The sequence below is a fragment of the Alternaria incomplexa genome (genome assembly GCF_024043165.1).
Source record: "Alternaria incomplexa strain BMP 0042 chromosome Unknown scaffold_13, whole genome shotgun sequence".
NCBI lineage: Eukaryota > Fungi > Ascomycota > Dothideomycetes > Pleosporales > Pleosporaceae > Alternaria > Alternaria incomplexa.
The window spans coordinates 19004-37300 of record NW_026249862.1 but is presented as its reverse complement, the minus strand read 5'-3'; the positions used below and the strand labels follow the sequence as shown (position 1 = coordinate 37300).

General features: G+C 53.0%; 2 protein-coding genes across 2 annotated transcripts; both read right to left on the bottom strand.

Annotated features, from left to right (window-relative positions):
• Nucleotides 1–683: 683 nt before the first annotated feature.
• Nucleotides 684–2864, bottom strand: J4E90_008366 (uncharacterized protein; the record flags this gene model as incomplete). The annotated part of the gene is made up of 3 exons (XM_051437894.1): nucleotides 684–850; nucleotides 1201–1942; nucleotides 2574–2864. The coding sequence occupies 3 exons, from the start codon at nucleotides 2862–2864 to the stop codon at nucleotides 684–686; spliced, it is 1200 nt and encodes a 399-aa protein (XP_051287893.1).
• A 12688-nt stretch (nucleotides 2865–15552) lies between these two features.
• On the bottom strand, nucleotides 15553–16716 carry J4E90_008365 (uncharacterized protein; the record flags this gene model as incomplete). Its single annotated transcript, XM_051437893.1, has 1 exon — nucleotides 15553–16716. One exon carries the CDS (start codon nucleotides 16714–16716, stop codon nucleotides 15553–15555), a length of 1164 nt encoding a protein of 387 aa, XP_051287892.1.
• Between the last annotated feature and the right edge of the window lie 1581 nt (nucleotides 16717–18297).

The following is an 18297-nucleotide window of genomic DNA, read 5'->3' as shown; positions in this document are numbered from 1 at the left end:
GACGACTGTACTGGTGGCTGTAGCAACTCAGAATTTGCGTCGCTGCGACGACAATGCGAGACATTAAGAGCAAATACTCTGGGAATACCAGTACGTAACGACTACGGTACAGCGTAATGCGTGCTACGTGCCCTTTGCAATCGTTCGTAACGTAGACAGCCTGCAAACAATGACGATGCTGATCTGGCCCGTTACCTGACTTCTTTGAGCATCTATCGGGTTTGACAATCTTTCTATCGCGCCAGCAAGCCAGAAATTCACCCATGAACACAATGGCTGTTAGGATAGGCTCCTGCGAAGGACGACGGTGTTGATGCATCCAGTGAAGCTGCGTGGTGGAGCGCCGCAGCAATGCCTGCATCCGTCCTCGATTGTCCTGACGCTTTGATGAGAGCTCCTAGGTTCACTGCCGGCTAGAACTTCTCAGCTTCTGCCACTTTGTCTCTGTGAGATTGTATCCTAGTTCAGGGATACGGTCGAGTTCTTCATTGCCCAGATTGTCGGCACTTTACTGATGACCGTCTCGCATGTGGCAAAGAAACGAAGGGGGAGGAAGTAACTTAGTACGGAACTCACAATTTGACGTACTTCGTTGCAACCATCTCGGATACGATCAAACGACATTGATACCTATAGAAACACAGGAGACTACCTAGATATTGTACAATTGATTCGCCCCCCTTCTAGACCAACCACTTAGCCGATGTGTAGCAGCTGTCGCTCCCAAGCTGAAGCTGGCTTTCTGGTACGAACAGCACCGTACCTGTCGCATGGTTCAAGGAGGCTTCGTTCACAGGGTGGTTGTCGTCGTCGGCCTGCTCCACGCACGTTGGGCCCTCCCATAGGTTCTCTATCGCATGCATATCGTTTGCCATATCAGGATGGGCGAACTGCTGCAAGCTGCGTTAGCAATGACCCATAATGGGAGAAAGAGATGCCAGCTGACCGTGCTGTGACTTACTGGAACGTCATGGTCCGGTAAGATGGATGACGAGGGCCAAGGTTGGTTCCATGACGGGCGCCGTGCGCACTGGACATCTGATAAGACGGAGGACGAGCGCTTGCGCTTCTTCGGTGGAATCGTAGGCAATTCGCATAATTGAGATAGCCCTGAAGAGTCGTACTCTCGGCTCGAACATGGGGCTGCGCGCTCCTCCGGTGATGGTAGAGAAGAACTCAAGGACTCAGGTGTGAACCCACTGCTGATATCGTCGAGCCACAGGCTTATGGAAGTGGCGTTGTCCAATGGAAGACATATGTCGTGAGTTGAGTTCATAGCCGCTTGCGTTGGCAACATTGGAGTCCGCTCCAGTAAAGGCGGCGGTGTGGAAAAGCATTCCGGTGTGGGGTCATCCCAGTTGGTCACATCGCCGCCACCGAACTCGGGGCCGTTGGACATGTCTTGGAGCCAGGCCAGTGGCAGCTGTTCATCAACCACAGTGGATTGTTGCGCAAAGCTGAGAGTGGGAGAGCCAGCAGCAACGCGATGACTGGTGAATATGGAAGGGATGCGAATTGGGCGCGCTCTCCTTGTTGTTGTAGCTGCGATAAAACTACCAAAGTCTTTTGTCTCCAACGACATGTCATTCTTGTTCGGTTCTGTCACCCGTATGGAGGGAATTTTGGGAGCTTCAAGGGTACCGGAGTGATCGTTGTCCAAGGAGAACTTGTCTTTGGCCGAGTCGGCAGTCTGCATCATCATCAGACTGATCGCTGCTGCGATGTCATCGAAGTCTTCAGTGTCGGTTTGCGGACTGGTGGAAGGTTTCGTTGGCTCCATTCTCTGCATGGAACGGGTGCTCGTAGCGGGCGCGAAAGGGTCATGGCCAGCCAGATCCATGAGATCTTTTGTACCTGTGTCAGCGATGGAGTAGACTGGCAATGTCGAGGCTTGCTCTACGGAATCGCTGGTGAACGCAGGCGAGAGTTGGCCCTTCAGGATCTTGAGGAATTACGCTAACTCTGTCCCTATGTGCGTCTATATAGATACTTATACTTGTCAAGTATCCAGATCAAGGCTAGGGAAGTCCGCGGCACGGTATTGCCTTGGTCGTGGCGCTAGATCGTGAGACGGCCATGACTAGCGTGTGTGTTCACACTTGACCCCCATGCGCGCAAGCGAAGTCCCGATGTCAGCTAAAGACATGGCTGTCGTCATGAAAACAAAGAACTTTTGACCAAATGCGTTCACAAAGTACCAGAGCTGGGGCAGGCAGAACATGGTTTTCGACCCAGGCTGAGGTCGGGTTTCACCTCGCGCTGCGCATTCAAAGTGACTCCAAATCTCGCGCGGGCCATGATGGTGGCAGTTTGATGGTCGTCGCCGTGTCATCAGTCTATGGTAAGTAAACTATGCGTACACATACCGGTTGATACATGCAGTCTGATCGGTTGCGACTTTTGAGCTAATCCAACCTCCAACTGGAAAGAAAGTCAAGAAGAAAGTAGAGATGGGAAAAGAAGACGAAAGAGAAGGAAAGGTAATACGAATGAGACCCGTTCAAGCCGACTGCAATAGGGTGTAGCTACTAGTGACGTTGATCACGGCCAATTCGAGGACAGTGAAGACGCACCCATTCAGCCTGTGCGTGATACAACTTGTGGAGACCTGCGTGAACGCCCTCTTGATGATCTCTGGCAAAGTGACTACACTCCTCGTCCAAATGGCGGTCTACCTTGTTGCGCATCGCCCTATTGGCTAGTCCAGGATGCGAGTAGGGCACCGAGAACCCAACATCACCAGCAGAGGTAGCAAAGTCTGCACGCAAAGGCTCGCCGAATCCATCCATCCAGAAGATCAGAACGCCTCTCGTGAGAAGCCAGTCGAGCGCCGTTACCCCAAACTTCTTGCAGTATTCCGACATTGCGGGATTGACTGGCGGAGTTGATCCGTGGCCATCGGTGCTGACTTTGATCCCGTGGCGGTAATGAATTGTCGATATCTGGATGGCGTCGCGCAGAAGCAACAGCAATTTCTGATTCAACTGGCCAAGGAGAAATTGACGTGTGTGAACAGTCTGGAGGCCGGAGTGTTTGCCAGGTACATGCACAAGTTGCACACGGATGGGGATATCCGGTCGAGGAAAGTCCACAGGCCACGACCACTCGCGACGCATCTCGATCTGAAGTAAGCCATGCACATCCATTTCGACGTTGCGCAGGGTCGTCGTGGGGATGAGCTGAAAGGTAACAGAAATGCTCAGATGCCTGTTACGTAACAATGCCTAGTGCAAACAATCGAAGCGATCTGGACCTCCGGCATCTTCGCGTACATAGCGAAGGGGGTCCCAGAAACCCGACTTATCCTTAGAGGTGGTATTTATCGGAAGGCGCACCGTTACTGGCTCGGCCAGCATTGTGATGGAGGATAGCGCTTTCAGCCGAAAGGAGCGATTCAGAGCGAGCAAGGCGTGTAGGTGCTCGAGGCCACGTATCCGGCGCATACTAAGGTCTACTTCAATTGCCGAAGACGGCTCTTCCGCAGCCGCCATGTACGCCGAGACGATGCGACCTTGTACGCTGAAGGGAAGACCCGCCAATCTCGCCTGGCTCTTCTTTGCTGGGTGTCTGACGAGATGAGGGTGAGGATGAAGCTCCGCAGGGAGGCATTCAATGGACATGGGACATGCACCTGTTGGCGTAAGACACTCGATGGAGCTCACGAGCCCTTCTGTTGAGCTCTTGAATCGAAGAAGGCAAGTGCCGGATGAAGAAATTTGGACGCTAGCGAGCAGCTTTCGTGGTGTAGTCAGAGCGACCGGTCCATAGGCAATAGCAGCAAAGGCGGCGTCTGCTGCACAAAGCGCGTCTGACCGGTCTACATCGAGATCATTGGCATAATGCTGGTGGGCAAGAGCGTATTTGATGTGACACCGGTCCAAGCGAAGTTTCCAGAGCGCGCGCAGCAGGGGTAGGACCTCGAAAAGCCGTGCATTTGATGTGGTAACCGGATGAAACGATTGCAGCTCGTTCAGGTCGCGACCGCGGTGAACGACGTGTACGGTTAGGTGGCGAAGATGCCTTGCTTGTGATCCCAGTCCCAAAAGCCAACTAGTTGTGTGGTTCAGGGCAGATAACCATGTGGAACCCGATGCGGTCGCGGCAAGGAAACGGTTGCGGGTGTACAAGATGCCGACAGCTTCATGATATATTTGCCGGCATGTCGAAAGTAGCGCTACTGGAGGTACAGAATTCTGAGATGCATGCGCAGATGGCGGGACAGAGAGTGCTATCGGCTGCTCAAATTCGAAGAGCAGCTCGTAGACTATGTTACGTGCCTCACCCGAGAGCTTGAGAAAGCTAGGTGTCTGAGAATCGATCGGATGCTCCGTGACTTCCGGTATCGACACCGTATCTGCCGGAGGTCCCAGTGACAATCGCGGATACGCAGGCATGTTTCTGAAGGTGGAGATGCAGTACTATCGATATGTAGCGGTAGTCCAAGGGATGGAAACGGTGGAGGTAAAGAGGCGAGGGGTTTGCAGAGGCACCGAGCGTGCGGGAGAGGAGACGATACCCGATCGTCGGTGGTCGGCTGCGGCTTGTTGATGCTTGCGCGCTGATACGCATCGATGTCGATGGCGGAAACGGTCGGCGCTGGCACTGCTACATTGATTGTTGTTAGTACTTCTCATTGACTGGTCGCATTGTAACAGGCAATGCTTAATGTGTCTGACGGATGCGTTTACAGCACCAGACATGACTTGGAAACTCTCGTAGGCTCACCAGAAGGGCGTGAATCGTCTGGAAGCCAAACAAACGCTGTTGAATAGTAATCCGAGAGTGTGGAGAAAGCGACACAGTATATGAGACGATATAGGCCGTGCAAATCGCGGGCTCACAGAAAGAAAGGAATGGTCGAGGAGATGACGGATCTGCTTGCTTGATGAGCGCACCGGTGCCAAGATGCCATTGCGTGGTTGAGACTGAAACATGCAGCTGGCCATCAGTCGTGTAACATGGGAAGTGAAAAGCGACAGGTAGCGGGGTGAAGGCACTGCTCTATCCACAAGCGAGGCGCAAGAATACCTGTCCTTCTGATGGAATGAACATGGTAAGAGTTTGTAGATTCGATCCGAATATTTGGTGACATATCGATCGCATCAACTGCGTTGTGGCCTGCAACCCAGCCGCGTGCTCGTGGCATTGCATGAAAAGTGGAATGACTAGGCGATGTTCTTTGAGGAGGTGTCGGATGTAGTTCAGTGCGTAAGGCGTATCAGAGGGTGCACGGGTCGAGACTAGATAACTGGATGGTTCATGGCCATTGTGAAGAAGAGGACAGCATTGCACCTAAGGGTGGCGAAGGGTCAGCTCTTGGTTATATGAGATGGAAGATCTGTCGCACTCCACCACATTTGCAGGAACAGATGGGTTTGGCGCGAAGGTGGAGAGAATCTTCTGTGGTAATTGAAATGGGGACGGCGAGGTGGTTAGCGATGATGACGATGGCCGCGGGGGTCTGTGCGCCGTGCCAAGCAGACTTTCCACCATCCCCCACGTGGCCGACCGAGAGCCGCACTAGAAGGCTGCCCAGGTGTCTCTGCACCGCATTGCCCTCTACCATTGCCACCAGCGGTCCTTCGTTCCGGAACCTCAACAACGGTATCGCGTTTCACGTCATCGGCTGGTCAACCCATCCACGCCCACTGAACCGGCACGTCCACATCGCACTCGGCCATGGCTGCGCGGCCGACGTCACCAGATGCCCACTTGGCATGTCCGTCTCCAGGGAGGGCGGCATGTCGCCGGTGGCGCGCACAAGTCTTCATGGGCAACTACTGGCTTACGCGATTACAGACATGAACGAGACCAACTCGTACCGGAGGAAACCACCCTGTTGTGCTCCAGTCACGCCACAGAGCCTCCTCAACGCCATACAACCTATCATCAGCCACCCTCGATCGCCTCCGACCCCCTACAACAATGGACACAACCTCTACACGTGCGGGAGGATGCGTGAACGGCGCATTTGCGTGTCACTGCAACAAGAGCACTCTCTGACCGTACGCAGGCTACACCATTCGCAATAACGACCCTTTCCCCCCGACGGGCCCCAGAGCGAGGGAATGATGCGACAGCTTCAAGCAACGGCGGCCCGACAATGCACACACAATGTCACAAGCGCGCCTCACTCAAAGCTCATTGAGCGTTTCTCGATGTTGACAATCGACGCTGCAAACCAGCTATCCGAACAGTAGAAAGGGTTGGAGCCATGCACATCAAAACAACACACAATGGAGAGAGTACAGCCAGTCCCCTTTTCGGTTGGGGCGGACTACAGCCTCACGCACTCTTTTCTGCTCATGTGCGCGGGGTTGGAGCTACTGCTGCTCGTCCATTCATCGACGTATGGACCTCGGTCAGTACCCCATTGGAGTACCTAGCTTGCTTGGTACCTGAGGGGGGAAGAGTCTGCACGCCATACACGCCTCTACCGTATCATTCCAGCAAGAGGCTGAGCAGATGCGCTGCCGTCTATACGAGTAGAAATACACAAGTAGTGAGGAGTCTGAAGGCAATGTCGACATAGGCGCCTGGCAATTTGGAGCTGCTGCGATTGACAGGCCCTGCTCCGCATGTACCTTTCGCGTCTTATGATACACGATCAGAAAGCAGATGTCGCGCGTGATAGGCTTTCTCCCGAGCACTACGCGAATTTCTCGACCATCACAAGGATACTCTTGGCAGAGGGCGAAGTCCATATAGCTCCATGCCTCCACTACCGCGCTTTCAGCACTCAGTCGAAGAACGGCATACCTATCACCGATTGCCTTCACGACCGGACTTGTGCAGCCTGTCGCGCTTTTTCACGCTTGTTCACTAACCTCTCACCCTCATGCCAGACTATACGTTGGACTTTCTCCAGCTACGTATGCTTACTTCACTCCCCTGCTCCTTCGCTGGTATCTTGGTTGCTTCAGGCGCCCGAGCCTTTCTCAACTTTGTCTCGTCTATTCCATTCCCTGTTTTGCGGTTCCATACATTCCAAAAGGTCACTTTCTAGATGGCAACCGCTGTTTGGAAAGTATCGGTAAGGAGCGGACTGATACCCAGGAAGGACACATGGAAGTCATACATATGCGCACATTGCACGAGACGACCCGGTAGTCGGCCACGTAGAGGTCACGGCCCCATTCATCCGACATGCGATCTTCACAGCGTACCGTTGATAGAACTCTCGTTGAGAGGAGAGGATAGCGAAGCCATATCAGCCGTCGCTAGTTGTGAACACGGTTTGGGTGAAACGACTGTCGTGAATTTCGCTTTCGCAGCACAGGTTCACGTCGCCAAACCACACATGTGTCTACACGATTGAAGTGGATGGTCGAGAAGCAATCACGTTGAACTTTGGCAGTATACCAAACCTTGTACACCGACAAGCATGGCTCTGACGGAGGCGGTGAAAACTTCGCAAGTTAATTCCCAGTGGCGTTCTATAAGTAGATAGCCGCATTCATGGGCAAGCCCGCCAATGTAATTATGACGCCGACCTCGGTTTGTATATTTGCGGGATGATTCTTATAGAGACAACAGATCTTGAGAGCTCTTGTCGAACATGGTAAAACCCTTGAAGTAGACGACGCTCTGCTTTCGTTCTATGATATTCGTTGTGCAGGGTATTGGTGGACATGCGCGGCGGTACTGCAGATGGGAATTAAGCATACTAGCGGAACGATACTTGTAGCCTACCCATGAAGAATGGCGGATGATGCTGGAAAATCGGGCTTAATGCGCAGAATGTGCGACAACTTTGCGAAGTCGGATACGCCTCTCTGGGCCCCGCAACAGCTCTGGTAGACTGATCATGCTACAGACGGTAGAGAGATGTAAAGAGACAATCCCACCGCCATAAGATTGAGGCGGGCTGAGGTTCAACCTTCATATCCGATTTCGCCAACCACGTCGAAAAGTCTACATCTACCTTCGTTTTCTAGTAGATATAATCACTGTGACACGACTTGCTCGGGCAAACATGGAATGACGCGAGATATGCGAAGAATTAGAAGAATCTCCCAACTTCGATGGGGAAGAACCGAAAGCGCACACAGCATGACTGCATCATCATTGTGTTGCCATATAGATGGACCATCTCACTGTGATCGCGATAAATCGCATTTAGATTTCATCAGAACGTGAAGAGGTGTGATCTCTCAGTTCTTGGCCGAAAGCGCAGTCCACGCAGCAGGTAGCCGGTGATCTCTGGGGTACTAAATCTCGACACTCGCTGTGAATATCGTTCTTAGCGTAAAACGCATCAAGCGATCGTCCTGTAAGAGAGTACTTGACTCGTATAACACCTTATACAAAGATATAACGAAACACCCAAGAGCCTACATTAACATGAGAATGTACGAAGAGTGCGACTTACCGTCAACGTAGACTCTAGGGTGTTCAGGTTGTTGCTTGAGGTAATGAGGCTCTTTCATAACAGATCGCGGGGAAAATCCCAAGAGTTTGACATCGAAGGCACGAGAGAAAGCGTCATCAGAAACTTCCGCCAACGGTGTGTGATATCTGAGGAGGTTCTGGTGCAGGAATGGAGGGCTGCACTAGTCGTAAGAATTATGCGGTGAAGCATTCGAGTCAGAGACTGGCAATGCGCATCGACGGTCGAGATCTCTCCAAGGCCTTGTGGAGGCCACTCCGCTATCACATGAAAGAGGCTGGGCCCTAGTTAGCGCTGTGACGTCGCAGAGGGCTAGCCGCAGCCACCAACGACGCGTCATGACCGACATTCTCACTACATCTCGTGAAATCGCAACGACTCATATTTCAGATATCCTACAATGGTATTGGGGGAGACTGTCAAATCCTGACTTTCATCTCATCATCGTGTTCCTGTTGCGCCGTTTCACCACACCCCACGAGCGAGAGGCTCCTTGGTGATGCACAATGTACTTTTGTCCTCACACATGACAAGCATCTTTCACTGTGCCAAATATCTAGAGCCAGGACGATTGTGTGCACACATAAACGAGCCAGTCGAGCAGCTGACTGATCTGACACAATCAGCAAGCGCCCGATCTAGCAAAAGGCAACGGTAAAGCTTTCTAATTTGCGCTCGTTTGCCGTGCTCGTCCGGCGCTCACTCCCATACCACACTCTACTCACGATCCTCATCGCGCACTCAATCTCTATCTCAACCAGGTCAGCCATTGACGTGTTATCCCTCAGCGTTCAACGGAGGCCTGGTGAATTACTTATCCACTTCCTCCGCTGTCAGCGAACACTCCCAAGACAACGAATTCTCCAAGGCGCAACACCGCTATCATGAACGAAAAGACTCTCCACGCTACGCAATCCAAAAGCTCGCCCGTCATAGGCAATCTCAGGAAGTGGCTAAGGCTTCAGTGGTCCGGCTTTCTCACGACGCTCGCCGTCTTCCGGAACGGACTCAAGACACGCTCGCAGAAGCTCCGGAGTCGTTTCATTGCCACTGACTGATCGTCGCATTGCTAGTGCGCATTGCTTATTAATTCATGCTGGAGCTTGTTCGTGTGGATACATTCGAGCTATACGCGGTCGGAGCGGTCGTAAGTACATGCGATACCTCATGAGCTTGCTCTGGGCTGACGATATAGTTGAGATCAGTGTGGTGTCAAGGGCTTTACCATAGCCAATGTTACGGTGACATGGTCGCCAGTGATCTTGCGGTCCTGGAAGGGGTTGTTTATAAACGCGACTGCAGGGATCAAGCGAAGGGAACGTTTTTACTCATTCGACGCGGCTCGAAGAAGACGGGTGTGTCTTCTTAGGCCGGTCTGATTACGACAACTGTCGCTAGCGAGACGACTTTGTGTTTACGATATCCTTCCGCGAGAAGCGTTTTGGGCTTCTGCTAATACGTATCAATTCATGATCTTCTTCACAAGCGCCTTGATATTGAATGCAAGCCACTGCCCTCCCTATTACCCTCTTGTGTCTCGGCTATGAGCCACTTCCTAATCAGAGAAAGTGAAACCGGTCCATCTAAGGCATACAGTAGAGCGCGCAACGGCATGGAGGACGGTAGACATGATTGTGAAGAACATGTGGCCACGATGGCGAAGGCGCTACACGAAGGAATCGCGAGCGGCGCAGCATTATGAAGTCGTTAGAATGTGACGTGTGAGCTTGAGATGCAATGGCGCAATGAGAAGCGGTCCGGAGGAGTGTCCGCGGTATGGTGGAGTCAAGGCACGCCTGCGGAAGTCGAACGCGTCTCCCCACATTGTCGAGGCAGCTTCCACAGTCTAACCGCTTGCGGAGAACGAGTACAGAACGCCATCCATCAGGTTTACCCGGGCAAAATAATCATTGCACAGCATAAGATATCTGTAACTTGTAAGGCTGTAATGTTTGCGTGGCGTTCCGGATCTGTCCATCTACATTTCAGGTGTGTGGTCAGCATGGCCTCCCGCATCTCCGCAACAGTGTCGTGTCAAGCCGGTACGTAACCTGCAGTTGTCGAAGCTGTGTTCTCCTCTCTGAAGCTTGAAACCCGAAAGATGCGACACGCGATATGATGACAACTGGCATGTACCTCTAAGACAAAAGTTGGGCTGCAGCATGCGGCGCGTCATCATCACGTGATGGCGCGCTTTGAGCGCAAGCGCGTCGCGGGGGGAGGATGACATCCCAGGTTGACCGAAGCTATCGACTAACAACATGCCACTCGGAAGTATACCGCTTATCCCAGCTCTGTCGCACTTGTGCTCGGGTAAGTTGAATGCGACATTCGGTGTGATAGTATATTTGGCAAAATGTTGCTGGTGACTTTGGAAGGTGCCCCGGGGCTGTTGCAAGACAACATCGTGTGCGGGATGGAGCCTTACTGTACTAATCAGCCGAGGTTGCTGCATTGAACCCTGACAGACGGCAGACCTGAGAACTTCAAACTCCAACCTGCAAGCTCCTACACTCCCTATGGAATCTCGGCATCGAAACCCAGCCGCGCCACCAAAGGAATAACACAGTGACGTGTCGGTCAGGACAAGAAGTGACAAGAGAGCTTTCGTGACGAGAATACGCGAAGAAGGGCGACCTGCAAGAGCGCAGCACATTGGAGCAACGATCAACACGCGGTGTATCTGCTCTGCCTTGAGACAAATCGGGAAGTTTGTTCTACGCTATGACAGATCATTGATCATTTCACCTGGCAAACTGCTAAATCCTCGGCTTTCTCATAGGCTCGCCCCTATGGAGCCACACACCGTATGTTCTCAAGATAACCGCCATATCCTCTCGCTGACCACCATGAGCCGCATTCACGTCGGTGCACTCCCTCTTTTGCGCCCGGCGACAAAGCTTCTTCGCCTCCTCTGTCCTTCTCTTGTTGGACGCGCGGTCGCATGACGTATCTCAGCGACGTGAGTATGCGTTCCCCTCTCGGCGTGGACCACGTCGATAACCTTCACCAAGATCACTGTCGCAGTGAGCGCGCCCGTGAGCCATACTATGGCAATGACTACATTCGTGCATAAATCGACAGCGATTGCCGTTAGTGCAGCGAGGAATGGTCGGATGGTTCCAGAAATAACAGGTTTGGATGTGTTCCTTGCCCTTTTGGTGGCTGAATGGTTCTTTGCTGTAGAACTTTGGCCTCGTCTCTGCAGCAGTGGTAGAAGAGGATGTGGTGGTTTCATCTTCATCGAGGGCGAAACGAACTCTCCCGCGACCACATTCGACGGAGCGAGGTCTACGAAGGGCTGGCGGTGGGGAGCGTGGGGATCTTGAGCGACGTAATTCCGGTGGCGCATGACGGTTTCCACTTTCTGGAAATCTGGCAGAGGCTTCATAGCGGAGCAGCGAAGGGCGGCGGGGTGCCCATGGCATTGAGCTCGCGTTGGATGGAACGGCGCCTCGAGAGCCCGAAGGGGTGGGCTGCTGCGCGTGTGAGATTTCCTCAGGTTCGGGCTGGTCATTCGGCACGTCAGCTTGCTCGAGGGTCTGCGGTAACCTTCCTGCCTCTTCTGTCTCGGCTCGACTGTTGTACTTATTCACCAGACCTTGGGTGATCGGAGGGGTTTTCGGTGTCTCAGTCGGCTTGGTGGTGTGCAGTGAAGCCTCTGCCCAGGCTCGTGGATTATTGTATCGGTCTACCGTGTCTTGAGTGACCGGAAGCAAACCTGGTACCTCCGTCGGTCGCAGCCAGGTCGCAACACCCAAGCCATTGTAGAAGTACGTATTGCCGTTCTCATCTGATGCTCGGTACCAGCCCCTGGGCAGGACGTAGGGTGCCCGCGATCGAGCTTCGGGCCATGAGGGGTGAAGGAATCCGGCAGCTCGAAGACTTTGGGCAGTGGGGATGCACGTATCGCCCTTGTTCAGAGATGTTGTGTAGGTGGTGGGGATGATTGGCCGAAATGAAGATTGTAGAGACGCATGAGTGCTGAGATCTCTTGAATATAACGGAGAGCTTATTTTAGCTTCTGAAGACGAGAAGCCGATGTGTGCGTGGGAAGATACGGGCGGTGATGAGGGACAGTCTTCGATCTTGACTTGGCCAAAGGTCAGCATTGGGGAAGAGAAAGTGGGTTGGTATTGACGCACTTCCCAGTTGCTCAGATTTCACCATGATATGTCTCTCAAGCTTCTCGTGTTCTGCGCACTTGACCGCTCGTTTGCCGGATTGGGGCGATATATCGTTGACTGGACGTGATTGTTGCGGACGCGGTCGCTCCATGTCAATGACCTTGGAAAGGAACTAGTCGTGTCGTTGACTAGTGTCTTTTACGATGACAGTGAACGGTTGGAAGCGCGAGAGGAAGCGAGTGTCGGGTGGCTCGCATGTACTTTTCACTTTGATTCAAGTGCGCGTTCGAACTGTTTGTGTACCTGCATCATGCCCTAACATCCTTGGCGCTAGCGCCGCAACGACCCGCATCCGACGAAGCTCCACCCGCGACATTATAGCAAAGAGGCGGCCGTCTACCAATGAATAAAAACGCAGATGTTCCACCGATTGGCTTCATACGTGGCTTCTTCTCGTTGCGTTCAACACAAGTGTGAGGTCAAATGTAGTAACAGGCTAAAGTACGGTGATACATGGCAATATGCTGAGTCGACACACGAATTAGATGTTTTCTATACCATAAGGAAATGATACAGAGAATATAAATGTCACAGGAAAACTCATTTTGAGGCGCATGTATCGAAACCCGTCATTGACACGACCAGTACCGTGAACGTGTTCCGTTCCTGGGGACACCAAGAAGGCCGTGGAGACTGGCTCCAAACATGGCATCCATGACAGTCGACCGATAGGAAATGACAGAGAGAATCAACATAACGCTGGACGGATGCAGAAACTAGACAGGGTAACGGACGTGAGTGGAATTTCCCTGTCACACATGGGCATCGCGCGGGCCACGTATGCGCAATGAGTTGATGGGTTTCTGCGCCGGAGACTAAAGCAAAGGCATCGTGCGTGCTACGAGAATTAATGGGAGTGACCAGTGGAATGAGGATGCATATGTGAGGTGAAGGAGATGTGGCGGCTTCGAGTTTCGCGGGGTCGGCAAAATCGCCCACCTGCTGATCAGCCAATGAGAGCGGGCCGTGCCCGATGACGCGCGAGCCACCCCACCGCGCGTCAACCTCATCGCGACACAGCATCTTCAATCACAAGCGATAGGCGTCGCTGCCAGCCTAAACTCGCCATATTCAACCAGAATAAAATTACGATCGCGGCCTGAAGTCATCGCGACCTAAAGCCATCGCTGGCAGTCACAATCTGCCGAAGTCCATTCTGGCCATCCGCAACGCTGTTGTGCGACTTAACCACCGGCGATGACCAATCGCCCGACAACGGAAGGACGGCAACTTTTGACATGCGCCGCGACGGCAGCAGACTTTTCCAATGGATCCGAGAGAAAACATGACCAGCACCTGCACCAATGTCATATCCTCGGAAAAGATGGCGGTGGGGCCAACCGGAAGGCATTAGAAACCGATGATGGAAGTAAGAGCCAACTTCCGGGACCTTAGCATAGACATGGTCGCGCGCATGGCGGACGTAAAATGTCCGAGATGGACACTTGATCGGGTCGAGGGTGGGCAATATGGGGGACATGGCCGATCTCACAAGCTTTCACTATCCTTCAGTCGATACTGACCACTCCCTTGATCACATGCCGCAGAGCAACTTCTTGCATTCCATTCCACACGCGAACCGCCATGGATCGCAAACCAGGCGATGATCTGGTCATGGCTCCGGTGATGAGTGCAAACCACTCGGAATGCGATTACTTCCAGTGACGCTTCCGTCGAAGCCGCATCGCATTATACAACAAAGTATTGGGACCAAAGTATACATTGGCACCACCTGCTTATCAAGATCTGATGGCACTACCACGTGCTCGCCACGTGCGCGCTAACGACGTCGAGGATTCCTGTCTAATCTGTCGATCTCGGCCGCTTCTCATCCCAAATTGCCCCCACCTTGTAACATGACGCGCACTCTCGCGTGGACACACACGCGTTCGCAGGCGTCGCGATCCGAATTCCACAACATTGCGCCACGACAATCACGGGTGCGAAAGGCACAGCGCCGACAGAAGACGACCATGAGCTAGCGGGTGCGCAGACGTCTCCAGCCACCAATGCTGTTTACTCGACATATCCAACAACAGACCATGGCCGAGGGAGTGCATATCGCGTGGAAGCGCATCGCCGGTCGCCCGATCTCGTTCAAACTGAGTCGTTCCTGGGTACGGTAGCCAATACCCACGCTCAGGTGTCCATCGAAGCAGTCGCAGATATGTGCGCCTCGTTGCGCTTAGGATGCGCGAGAGCCATGCCGATAGACTGCCAAGAGCTGTTTGAGTAGCAAGCTTATTCCGGTGCGTATTTCCAGTCCATGAAGACAGCCCCAAACACCGACGCTAACTCTAGCTCTCAGCAGATATGCTATACTGCGGACGAAGCGAAGCGAAGATATCAGAAGCAACGACATTGCGCCGACCCAGCCATCCGCCCTCAATATCGATCGATGTCACCAGGGAAATACATGTCCACAGCACTGATGGTGCTCAAAGGATACTTCCGTTTGGCGAAGCCAGCGGCGTCTTACGCTACGATCATCTCCTGCATGGCATGGGTAGGCATGGTGATGAGGGCAGCCGGGCTATCGTAGGTGCGCTGAGACGTGTCTCAGTCGACTGTAAGCAGGAATCCCGTTCAGCATGTTCCTTGTATCGGGTGCAGGTAGTACGTTGCCAGCATAGTAAAGGCCCGAGACCGGGGTGGTCGAAGGGGTCACTTTGACGAGATCGAAACCTATCGATCAGTCATACAGCTGTTGCTACGCCTAGTTTGGCCCAGAGCAGATCAGACTGCCTGTCCTTGTGGTGAGTTGGGTGAAGATGTGATGCCGAGGAAAAACACCGAAGGCAGAGTCTTGCTGGGTACACACGAGGTTACATTATTACACCAAATGTAGAATCACGTTCGAGACGTGACGGTAAGTACGCTACATATGCGAGTCGCACGAATTCATACCCCCTCGATTCGCTTTGATCATGTTCATAGCCGCCGCAGTGGTAGTGTTGTGCCATCGACTTCCAGCCCTCATACCCCTTCTAGGATCACACGCGTGATCTCGACAAACTCTGCCTCCCTCCGTGCAGTCTCTTCCCGATCGGCCTTCCACGCCGTCGCTGTGCGTTCCAGCTCGGCCGTCGCATCAGCCAAAACCTTTCCAGCGGCTTCACCACCCATCTGACTTTCATCATCTGGTATACCAAAGGCGACACGCGCGACTCGTTTGCGTGCGTTCAGATTCGATGTGTTCGTCGTTTCCTCGAGATGTACGCCGGCAGCAACATTGGCTTCCCGAGACTGCTTTGCCTTCGCGCGACTGTCCTCCAGTTCCTGCTTCCACCGCTTCACGATCGCGACCCGATCTTCAGGCTGTACGCTTTGGCCGTTGCTTGTGGCCATCGTGGTGAGGCGCGTCTGATCGAGCTGTTGCGGTTCGATACGCTGCTCGTTGAGATGCTGCCGATGGAGATGCTGCCGTTCGACCTCCTGTACCGAGAGGATGCCGTCGTCTAAGCACGTGTCGTCGTCACTATAGCTTGGGGGGTCGGACTGCGTTATGGGTGGGCGAATAGTGCTTTGCTGTAGCGGCGGATCGTGATCTACAAGCGTTGTATCTTCGTCATCGACTTGTCCTGCACCTCTTTCCTGGATCTCACCGTCGTCAGTTGCAGACCTGTATTCCGATCTCTTGTCGCCTTGGTTGGCCGTTTTCACGTGTGTGGCTGCTGCGCTTCTCTCTGCTGCTCGTGCTTTGTCTAGTGCGTTCTTAACGTGTGCTGTTTTGACGTCGCGAGCGTTGCCCTTCGCAGTTGCAATTAAGCCAACAGCCGTGTTCCAATCGAGCTTGGTCCTGTCGTGCAGCGCTCGCAGTTGAACTAGAAAGGTCGGTCGGTCGACCCAGACCGATGCGAAGGCGATGTCAAGTTCAAGCCAGCCGAAATCTTTCCAGCGTCCCTTCTCCAGGCTATTGAAGGCTCCTCGTGCATTCGTGTGGTCATCCAGCGCTCGTAGCCTCCACCCCTCGATGATGTCGTGTGCGGTTGTGTCGAGCAGTGCGAGCAACGCGCGACGGTCTTCAGGATACTTGTGCAGTAAATTGGAGTATGTGATCAGCGTGGCTTCCGAATCTGCGTATAAAGTAGAAATCTGGCGTTGTAGGGCTCGGGCATCCTTTGCTAACGAGGTACTCATGCTATACGCGAGAAGGTGGACCGTGAAAGCCCATTGTTGGCGGATTGGATGATGTGGGGTGAAAAGTGAGAGAAGGGCCGCGTGTTTGGATGAGTGGGAAGGAGCTCACGGCCACGATGACATTCATGGATGGCAGTGACGGCAACCCGAGCTAGGCTGCTTTGGGTCAGCGTCGTCTGGTCGACCTCCCACAGTGCATCTTCTTAGGTGCCTGCCGAATTGAACGACATAACGAGAAGATCTCGACAAACGATTTGATACGCTTACTACACTCAGCTTCGGTGAGATGCAAGAACCTCTTCGAATAGATGCTGCTGTCACCTGAAGGCAGCAACGCACAGCCCTTGCGCGGATGCGACATCGCTACCACTCGACCTGTCAACCAGTGTTTCAATTTTTATCGTATGAGATTCAGCACTATGATAAGACTCAAGGGGAGTGACTCCCAGAGTTTCTCGATGCATGAATCCATTGCCGCCTCCGATTGCGATCATCCATACCTCGCAGGGTAGGGATAATGAGTATCCGGTTACAGACGGCTAGCCAGTTCTTCGTCTATCAATCGTCTCGGAATGGGTGATACCGCTATCTCCTGGAAGCTCGATTCCACTATATCAATAATCCATCCAGCTTTGCTAGCACATCATTTGAAGGAGCTGCTCACGCCACCTTTCAATAATTGACGTTACCCAGGTAGACATGGCTCTGATCCACATCGCAGTCTACAAATAACTTGCTTGTAAAACACATACATGTCTTCAAAGCATGCTGGGTATCAAGGGTTAGTACAATGTATGCAGCAAATACGAGACAATTTCTAGCTACCCCGAGTATCGATATATCGTTCCAACGTACGGTCCAGAGCAACAAGTGGTTTTCGCTCGGGAGCGATCGAAGATGATTCGATGTCAGATTACGACCTTCATCATCATCCAGGTCAGACAGAAGGGTAATTGATCCAATGCTCACAAGGCAGAAGAATACAACCTGTGGAAGTGGGAGCATGGGAACCGGATACATGAAGATGTCGATGTCGTCAGGAACGTGAAAGTTGCTATCCAGCCTCCATGAGTAGGGAAAGAGTGTTGATCGGGACAAGTTTAGAAAGCCACATGGAGCTGCTGGCGACTCATATCAATCCCTTCGCTGAGCCCCTGCACCACGATATTCGAGACACGGCCGAAGCAACGGTCGAAATCTGCCACTGCCGCCACAGACTACTCCGAGTCGACTCATATTTCTATTTCTCTGGCCACTCTCATTTCGGCGCATGCATAAAGTCTTGCATGTCGTGAAAGAGGGCCGCTTCTGTGGTGAAGGAGGCGTCGCAGGGAGCCTACGGACGTCGTCGCTGAAGGCGGGAGGCCTTTCGATGAGGGTGGCACACATTCCACCCAGCCATGACCTTCCAGCTCATACGGCCTGTCCTCCGTACAGCAATCTCAAGCGCCTTGCCGCTGATCGGTTCTCGTTGTTGCGCGTTCTCGGTCATAGCGGATTTCCCCCTTGACGATTTTCTTATTCGCGGCGACGTGGAAGAGAGGTAAGCAAGTGTGCGACGCGGGGCAAGACGTCAAGCAT